Genomic DNA, 10,014 nt, shown 5'->3' on the forward strand with positions numbered 1-10,014 from the left:
GCGTTTGATAACGTCGGGGGGTGCTCGTTACCGTTGGGGGGCGTTTTAACGGTTGGGGGGGGGCCGCTTCTCCACCGGCACCGACCCGGTACCGACCCCCGGTTCCTGCCCCCCCCCACCCCCCCCGCACGATGCGCGCAGGGAAACGGCGGCCACGGGGTAACCGGTGAGTGCGGGGATGGGGGGGGGGGCTGTTATGGGGTGACCCCCCCCTTCTGTGCCCCCCATTTCGGGGGCAGAACCCCCCTGCGGTGGCAATGGGGGGGGGAATGGGGGTGGAGGGGGTGTGCGGGGGGGAGACACACACATATGGATCATGGGGGGGGGCAGTGGTCACACGCGTGTGCAAGCGGTGCTGCGGGTGAGGGCACGTGTGTGGGCAGCGGGACACGCGTGTGCACGAGCGTGTTTGGGTGCAGCCGCGCGTGGGCAGCGGGACACGCGTGTGGGCCGGTGCCGCATGTACATGTGAGCGCACATGCGTGGGCAGCGGCACACGCCCTCTGCGGTGCGTGGTGCACGAATGCACACGTGTGGGCATCGCTTACATGCGTTAGTGTGAGCTGGGCATGCTCCTGTGCCATGTGTACATGTGAATGCACACGCGTGGGCATCGCTTACATGTGTTAGTGTGAGCTGGGCATGCTCCTGTGCCATGTGTACATGTGAATGCACATGCATGGGCATCGCTTACATGTGTTAGTGTGAGCTGGGCATGCTCCTATGCCGTGTGTACATGTGAATGAACACGTGTGGGCATCGCTTACATGCGTTAGTGTGAGCTGGGCATGCTCCTGTGCCATGTGTACATGTGAATGCACACGTGTGGGCATCGCTTACATGTGTTAGTGTGAGCTGGGCATGCTCCTGTGCCATGTGTACATGTGAATGCACATGTGTGGGCATCGCTTACATGTGTTAGTGTGAGGTGGGCATGCTCCTGTGCCATGTGTACATGTGAATGCACACGCGTGGGCATCGCTTACATGTGTTAGTGTGAGCTGGGCATGCTCCTGTGCCATGTGTACATGTGAATGGACACGCGTGGGCATCGCTTACATGCGTTAGTGTGAGCTGGGCATGCTCCTGTGCCGTGTGTACATGTGAATGCACACGCATGGGCATCGCTTACATGCATTAGTGTGAGCTGGGCATGCTCCTGTGCCATGTGTACATGTGAATGCACACGGGTGGGCATCGCTTACATGCGTTAGTGTGAGCTGGGCATGCTCCTGTGCCATGTGTACATGTGAATGCACACGTGGGCATGGTTACACGTGTGTGCACACTGTGCTGTGTGTGGACGTGCTCTGGTGCTGCATGCACACGTGTGTGCATCTGTTCCATACATGCATGTTCTAGTGCTGCATCCATGTGGAACGCTCACTCGAGGACATCTACTACACGCATGTGCACAAACTGGGCACGCTTTAGGGGCCTGTGTGTTGATGCGCATGGGGTGCGTGTGAATGCATCTGTACACGCGTGTGCATGCCTTGGATACGCGCCAACGCTGACATACGATGTACACACGTGTGCATGCCTTGGATACGCTCCAACGCTGACATACGATGTACTCACATGTGCATGCCTTGGATACGCTCCAACGCAGACATACAATGTACACGCGTGTGCATGCCTTGCATACGCTTCAATGCAGACATACGATGTACACACGTGTGCATGCCTTGGATACGCTCTAACACTGACATACAATGTACACACGTGTGCATGGCTTGGATACGCTCCAATGCAGACATACGATGTACACACGTGTGCATGCCTTGGATACGCTCTAACACTGACATACAATGTACACACGTGTGCATGCCTTGGATACGCGCCAACGCTGACATACGATGTACACGTGTGTGCATGCCTTGGATACGCTCCAACGCAGACATACGATGTACACACGTGTGCATGCCTTGGATACGCTCCAACGCTGACATACAATGTACACACGTGTGCATGGCTTGGATACGCTCCAATGCAGACATACGATGTACACACGTGTGCATGGCTTGGATACGCTCCAATGCAGACATACGATGCACACGCGTGTGCATGGCTTGGATATGCTCCAACGCAGACATATGATGTACACACATGTGCATGCCTTGGATACGCTCCAATGCAGACATACGATGTACACACGTGTGCATGGCTTGGATACGCTCCAATGCAGACATACGATGTACACACGTGTGCATGGCTTGGATACGCTCCAACGCTGACATACAATGTACACGCATGTGCATGGCTTGGATACGCTCTAACGCAGACATACGATGTACACGCGTGTGCATGGCTTGGATACGGTCCAACGCAGACATACGATGTACACGCGTGTGCATACCCGCCGCCGTGCCTCAGTTTCCCCATTGCCCCCCAGGCACTGACCCATGGCGAGGGGCTCACGCCCCCCCCCGGCTCCCCCCCGGCGCCGGCGCCGGCAGCGTTACGTGGAGAAGGACGGGAAGTGCAACGTTCAGCACGGGAACGTGCGCGAGACCTACCGGTACCTCACCGACATCTTCACCACCCTGGTGGACCTCAAGTGGCGCTTCAGCCTCCTGGTCTTCATCCTGGCCTATGCCGTCACCTGGCTCTTCTTCGGCCTCATCTGGTGGTTCATCGCCTACTGCCGGGGCGACCTGGAGCACCTCGAGGACCACGCGTGGACCCCGTGCGTCAACAACCTCAACGGCTTCGTCTCCGCCTTCCTCTTCTCCATCGAGACCGAGACCACCATCGGCTACGGGCACCGCGTCATCACGGACCAGTGCCCCGAGGGCATCGTGCTCCTGTTGCTCCAGGCCATCCTGGGCTCCATGGTGAACGCCTTCATGGTGGGCTGCATGTTCGTCAAGATCTCGCAGCCCAACAAGCGCGCCGAGACCTTGGTGTTCTCCTCGCACGCCGTGGTCTCGCTGCGGGACGACCGCCTCTGCCTCATGTTCCGAGTGGGGGACCTGCGGGACTCGCACATCGTGGAGGCCTCCATCCGTGCCAAGCTCATCAAGTCCAAGCAGACGCAAGAGGGGGAATTCATCCCCTTGGACCAGACCGACCTGAGCGTGGGCTTCGAGACGGGCGATGACCGGCTCTTCCTCGTGTCGCCCCTCATCATCAGCCATGAGATCGATGAGAGGAGCCCCTTCTGGGACGTCTCGCGGCACCAGCTGGAGAAGGATGACTTTGAGATCGTCGTCATCCTCGAGGGCATGGTGGAGGCCACAGGTAATGGAGAGGTGGGGGCATCTCGTCCCCATGGGGACAGGCTCATCTCCATGGTGGACATCTCAGCTCCATGTGGGTACCATCACCTGTCATCGTGGGGACACAGCATCTCTGTAGGGAATACCTCATCCTTGTAGGGGACAACTTCATCTCCATAGGGAGGTCTCCATGGGGCCAACTCATCTCCATGGGGACCCATTATCCACATGGGGATAGCTCTGTGGGACCATCTCACCTCCATATGGGCACCATCACCCATCCTCATGGGGTCACCTCATCTCTATAGGGACATGTCCATGGGAATACCTCATCCTTGTAGGGGACACCGTCATCACCACAGGGAGATCTCCATGGGGCCACCTCACCTCCATAGGGACCCATAATCCACACGGGGATAGCTCCATGGGACCATCTCAGCTCCATGTGGGCATCACCATCCGTCCTCGTGTGGTCACCTCGTCTCTATAGGGACATGTCCATGGGAATACCTCATCCTTGTAGGGGACAACTTCATCTCCATAGGGAGATCTCCATGGGGCCACCTCACCTCCATAGGGACCCATTATCCACATGGGGATAGCTCTGTGGGACCATCTCACCTCCATGTGGGCACCACCACTCGTCCTCATGGGTACACAGCATCTCTGTAGGGACACGTCCATGGGAATACCTCATCCTTGTAGGGGACACCTTCATCTCCATAGGGAGATCTCCATGGGGCCACCTCACCTCCATAGGGACACATAATCCACATGGGGATAGCTCCATGGGACCATCTCAGCTCCATGAGGACACCTCCATGGGAATGCCCCATCCTGGTGGGGCCACCTCATCTCCATGGGGACACTTCCATGGGGACATCACCTCCATGTGCTCATGCAGCACAATGGGGTGCCCCATGCTTCCCATCCTTCACCCATTAGGGTACCCCATGGACCATGTCCTTCACCCATTGGGGTGCTCATGCACCTTGTTCTTCACTCATGCACTGTGTCCTTCCCCCATGGGGTGCCCCATGCACTGTGTCCTTTACCTATGCCCTATATCCTCTATCCATCCGAGTACCCATGCACCACATCCTTCACTCATGCCCCACATCCTTCACCTGTTTGGGTACCCATGCACCATGTCCTTTATCCATTGGGGTACCCATACCCCACATCCTTCACTATTGTGGTACCCACACACTGTGTCCATCACCCATGGGGTACTCGTACACCACATCCCTCACTGTTGTGGTACCCACGCACTGTGTCCATCACCCATGGGGTACCCATACCCCACATCCTTCACTATTGTGGTACCCACGCACTGTCTCCATCACCCATGGGGTACATCCTTCACTGTTGTGGTACCCACGCACTGCCTCCATCACCCATGGGGCACCCATACCCCACATCCTTCACTGTTGTGGTGCCCATGCACTCTCCATCACCAATGGGGTACATCCTTCACCTATTTTGGTACCCATGCACTGTCTCCATCACCCATGGGGCGCATCCTTCACCTATTGTGGTACCCACGCACTGTCTCCATCACCAATGGGGTACATCCTTCACCTATTGTGGTACCCACGCACTGTGTCCATCACCCATGGGGTACATCCTTCACTATTGTGGTGCCCACGCACTGTCTCCATCACCCATGGGGCACATCCTTCACCATTGTGGTACCCATGCACTGTCTCCATCACCCATGGGGCACCCATACCCACATCCTTCACCTACTGTGGTACTGATGCACTGTCTCCATCACCCATGGGGCACCCATACCCCACATCCATCACTATTGTGGTACCCACGCACTGCCTCCATCACCCATGGTGTACATCCTTCACCTATTGTGGTACCCATGCACTGTCTCCATCACCCATGGTGTACATCCTTCACCTATTGTGGTACCCACGCACTGCCTCCATCACCCATGGGGTACATCCTTCACCTATTGTGGTACCCACACCCTGTCTCCCTCACCCCTGGGGCACCCTCTCCGTGCGGGTTCTCCCGTACCCGCCGCTCACACCATTCCCATTGCAGGGATGACGTGCCAGGCTCGCAGCTCCTACCTGGCCGACGAGGTTCTATGGGGGCACCGCTTCACGCCCCTGCTCAGCCTGGAGGAAGGCTTCTACGAGGTGGACTACGGGGGCTTCCATCACACGGTGGCCGTGCCCACCCCTGCCTGCAGCGCCCGGCAATTGGCGGCCGCCGCCGCTCGCCGCCAGGCCCAGCTCTATTGGTCCATCCCCAGCCGCTTGGACCAGCCCCTGGAGGAGGCGGCGGCGGCCGCCGGGGGGAACAACGGGGACCCCGAACCCCCTTGTGAGAGCAACGGCACCGTGGCCGGCCCCGAGGCGCGGTGAAGGGGCGCTGGCGCCCCATTGCCCCTGTAATAAACACCCCCAAACCCCCCCCCCCACCGGACTGAGGTGTCTTGGGTGTGAATTGAGGGGGGGGGACATCCCCAAAGCTGTACCCCCCCCCCCCACTTTGACTGTGATGGTCTTGGGGTGTGAATTGGGGGGGCACGGGTTGTAGCCCCCAAACCCCCCCCATTCGGGGTGCTCCATGCAAGTGGGTGAAGGGAGAGGACACCCCCCCCTTGAGGGGGTGCCTCGGATATTGGGATATTGGGGACCCTCCGAGGGAGGTGGGGGACCCCCAATGCGGGGGACCCTGAGGATGTGGGAACGCCAATGGGGGGGGGCACCGATACCCCCATGACAGCAAGGACATGGGGATGTGAAGGGGGGTGCCCCCCCCAGCTGCGTGGGGGGGGGGGAAGGAACCGGGGGGGGTGGGGGGGGTTCAGAGGGTCCCGGGGGGGGCGGCGCTGGGGTCAGGGGGGGTCACGGCCCCTCCCCGTGTCCTCACATCCCCCCCTCGGCTGCCGCATTCCACCCGCCCACGGGCAGCAGCTGCGCGGGGAGGGGGGGCAGGAGCGGGCCTCGCAGTGCCGCGTCCCAGCGCTCCCATCCCAGTGTTCCCAGTGCCGGATCCCAGTGCTCCCAGTGCTGCCAGTGCTGCCACTACCGGATCCCAGTGCTCCCAGTGCTGCCAGTGCTCCCCGTGCCCTATCCCAGTGCTCCCAGTGCTGCCACTGCTCCTCGTATCCTATCCCAGTGCTCCCAGTGCTGCCAGTGCTCCCCGTGCCCTATCCCAGTGCTCCCAGTGCTGCCACTGCTCCCCGTGCCCTATCCCAGTGCTCCCAGTGCTGCCAGTGCTCCCCAGGCCCTATCCCAGTGCTCCCAGTGCTGCCACTACCGGATCCCAGTGCTCCCAGTGCTGCCACTGCTCCCCGTGCCCTATCCCAGTGCTCCCAGTGCTGCCAGTGCTCCTCGTATCCTATCCCAGTGCTCCCAGTGCTTCCAGTGCTCCCCGTGCCCTATCCCAGTGCTCCCAGTGCTGCTACTACCGGATCCCAGTGCTGCCAGTGCTGCCACTACCGGATCCCAGTGCTGCCAGTGCTCCCAGTGCTGCCACTGCTCCCCGTGCCCTATCCCAGTGCTCCCAGTGCTGCCACTACCGGATCCCAGTGCTGCCAGTGCTGCCACTACCGGATCCCAGTGCTGCCACTGCTCCCCGTGCCCTATCCCAGTGCTCCCAGTGCTGCCAGTGCTCCTCATATCCTATCCCAGTGCTCCCAGTGCTGCCAGTACTCCCCGTGCCCTATCCCAGTGCTGCCAGTGCTCCCAGTGCTGCCAGTGCTCCTCGTATCCTATCCCAGTGCTCCATCCCAGAGTTCCCATCCCAGTGCTCCCAGTACTCCTGGTGCTGGATCCCAGTGCTCCCCGTGCCCTACTCCAGTGCTCCCAGTGCTCCCCGTGCTCTATCCCAGTGCTCCCAGTGCTCCCAGTCCCATCCCAGTGCTCCCAATCCCATCTCAGTGCTCCCAGTACCATATCCCAGTGCTCCCAGTGTCCCAATCCCACCCCAGTGCTCCCAGTCCCATTCCAGTGCTCCCAATCCCATCCCAGTGCTCCCAGTGCTCTATCCCAGTTCCCCCAGTCTCTCCCAGTCCATCCCAGTCCATCCCAGTCCATTCCAGTCCCCCCCAGCCCCTCCTCCCGGTCCATCCCAGCCCCTCCCAGCCCCCCACAGGCCCGGCAGGGGGGGGTCTCTCTGTGTTTACGGTCCCGGCCCCCCCGCTGCCCCCCCCCGCCGACCCCCCAAGCTGAACAAACAAATGACGCGAGGCCACGTGCTGGGCCCCCGCCCGGCCCCGCGGGGCACTGGGGGCACTGGGGGGGGACTGGGACGGACTGGGATGGACTGGAACAGATTGAGATGGACTGGGGGGACTGGAACAGATTGGGATGGACTGGGGGGACTGGAACAGATTGGGATGGACTGAGATGGACTGGGGGGACTGGAACAGATTGGGATGGACTGGGGGGAGTGGAACAGATTGGGATGGACTGGGGGGACTAGGGCACTGGAACAGATTGGGATGGACTGGGATGGACTGGGGGGACTGGAACAGATTGGGATGGACTGGGGGACTGGAACAGATTGGGATGGACTGGGATGGACTGGGGGGACTGGAACAGATTGGGATGGACTGGGGGGACTGGAACAGATTGGGATGGACCGGGATGAACTGGGGGGAGTGGAACAGATTGGGATGGACTGGGGCGGACTGGGATGGACTGGGATGGACTGGGACAGATTGGGATGGACTGGGATGGACTGGGGGGACTGGAACAGATTGGGATGGACTGGGGGCGATGGAGATGGCCTGGGGGGCAGTGGGGTGGATGGGGGACTGGTCCATACTGGGCTGTACTGGGAGTGTGAGACTGGGCAGGGGGGGTGGTGCTGGGAGCACTGGGGCAGACTGGTGGTGCTGGTGCACGCTGGTGGCCCTGTGGCAGGGGCTGCGGGCCCCACGGCCGTGCCCCCCCCATGCCCTTGAGCTGCCCTTGACGGTTGCCATGGAGACTAAGCCGGACCCTGGGGGGCCGGGGCAGAGGAGGGGGGGGATTGTTACTGGGAGGGGAGCTGGGAGCAGGACTGGGGGCACTGGGATGGACTGGAGGGAGGGGGGGCACTGGGGGGGGGGTCCCAGGGGCACCACCCGGTACAGTCGGTCCCTAGGAACAGCCGCATGGGAACAGCGGGAGTCGGGAACAGTCTGTCCATGGGCACAGCCGTGAGCCGGGAACAGGGAGCCCATGGGCACAGATGGAGCCCGGGATCAGACCATGGGCACAGCCTCTGGGTACAACCGTGCCCCAGCACAGGCAGACCCCAGCCCAGTTGGTTGTAGGTACAGTCGGTCCCAGGCACAGCCAGAGCCCTGGGCATAGTCAGTCTATGGGTGCAGTCAGTCTATGGGTACAGTCTATGGGTACAGTCAGTTCATGGGTACACTCAGTCTATGGGTACAGTCAGTCTATGGGTACAGTCAATCCATGGGCACAGTCAGTCCATGGGTACAGTCAATCCATGGGCACAGTCAGTCCATGGGGGCACTCAGTCTATGGGTGCAATCAGTCCATGGGTACAGTCTATGGGTACAGTCAGTCTATGGGTGCAGTCAGTCCATGGGTACAGTCTGTCTATGGGTACAGTCAGTCCATGGGGACCCTCAGTCTATGGGTACAGTCAATCCATGGGCATAGTCAGTCCATGGGCACAGTCAGTCTATGGGTGCAATCAGTCCATGGGTACAGTCAATCTATGGGTACAGTCAGTCTATGGGTACAGTCAGTTCATGGGTACAGTCAATCCATGGGCACAGTCAGTCTATGAGCACTATCAGTCCATGGGCACAGTCAGTGCATGGGCACAGTCACTGATGGGTACAGTCAGTCCATGGGCACAGTCAATCCATGGGCACAGTCAGTCCATGGGTACACTCAGTCTATGGGTACAGTCAGTCCATGGGTACAGTCAGTCCATGGGCACAGTCACTGATGGGTACAGTCAATCCATGGGCACACTCGGTCCATGGGCACAGTCAATCCATGGGTACAGTGAGTCCATGGGTACAGTCAACCCATGGGTACAGTGAGTCCATGGGCACAACCGTGCCCCTGAGCACACTCCCTTGTGGGTACCGCAGGCTCTGGGCACAGCCGCATCCCCTGGCACCGCTGCCTGCCATCGCCTGTTGGCACAGGCGGACCCTCAGCACCGTTGCTGTTGGCACAACCACGTCCCCTGGCACAGCCGCTCCCAGGGCATAGTTGGCCAAAGGCACCGGCGTTCCCTGGGTACAACCCCCCCGTTCCCGTCCCCCCCTATTCCCGTCCCCCTGTTCCCATCTCCTCCATTCACATCCCCCCATTCACATCCCCCGTTCCCATTTCCCCCATTCCCCTCATTCCTGCCCCCCATTTTCCCACCCCCCCATTATCCCACCCCCAATTCCCCGCCCCCACCCCCTTTCTCAGCCCCCCCCATCCCATTTCCCCCCATTCTCAGCCCCCTATTCCCGTTCCCCCCATTACCCCCCCTCCGTTCCCATTCCCCCCCCCGGCTCTGCCCTTTCCAAGGCTAATTTTAGCCTCCCCACATTCCCGGGACAGCGGGGGGGAGGTGATGGGGGGCAGGGGGGTCACACCGGGAGAACCGGGATCGCGGCCCCCCCTCCCCCCATGGGGGTCACCCCCCTGCTCCCCCACTCCAGCGTTCCCAATAGGGACCCCCCCGCCTTGGTCCCATGGAGGGGAAGGGGGTGAATGGAACGGGGAGGGGCACAGAACAGCGGAGGGGGGAGAGGGGGGGGAGAGGGGCCCCCCCCCTCCATAACGGTGCTTGGGGGGGG

The 10,014-nt window shown here is 60.7% G+C and overlaps 1 protein-coding gene across 1 annotated transcript; it reads left to right on the plus strand.

The window, feature by feature from the left end:
- LOC133213471 (G protein-activated inward rectifier potassium channel 3-like) lies at positions 1 to 5,661 on the plus strand. The gene is made up of 3 exons (XM_061355687.1): positions 1 to 166; positions 2,396 to 3,243; positions 5,280 to 5,661. The coding sequence occupies exons 2-3, from the start codon at positions 2,406 to 2,408 to the stop codon at positions 5,603 to 5,605; spliced, it is 1,164 nt and encodes a 387-aa protein (XP_061211671.1). The 5' UTR covers positions 1 to 166; positions 2,396 to 2,405; the 3' UTR covers positions 5,606 to 5,661.
- The last annotated feature ends 4,353 nt before the right edge of the window (positions 5,662 to 10,014 follow it).

Source organism: Neopsephotus bourkii, unplaced genomic scaffold, assembly GCF_033783945.1.
Source record: "Neopsephotus bourkii isolate Nb327-2 ecotype Australia unplaced genomic scaffold, CSIRO-AGI_Nbou_v1 NB_830, whole genome shotgun sequence".
In the NCBI taxonomy this organism is placed as follows: domain Eukaryota; kingdom Metazoa; phylum Chordata; class Aves; order Psittaciformes; family Psittacidae; genus Neopsephotus; species Neopsephotus bourkii.

Bases quoted from the DNA above. Each gene is read 5' to 3' on its own strand.
- LOC133213471 (XM_061355687.1), top strand. From the start codon at position 2,406: ATGGCGAGGGGCTCACGCCCCCCCCCGGCTCCCCCCCGGCGCCGGCGC. The intron at 3,244-5,279 runs GTAATGGAGAGG...TTCCCATTGCAG, and splicing joins GGGCATGGTGGAGGCCACAG to GGATGACGTGCCAGGCTCGC.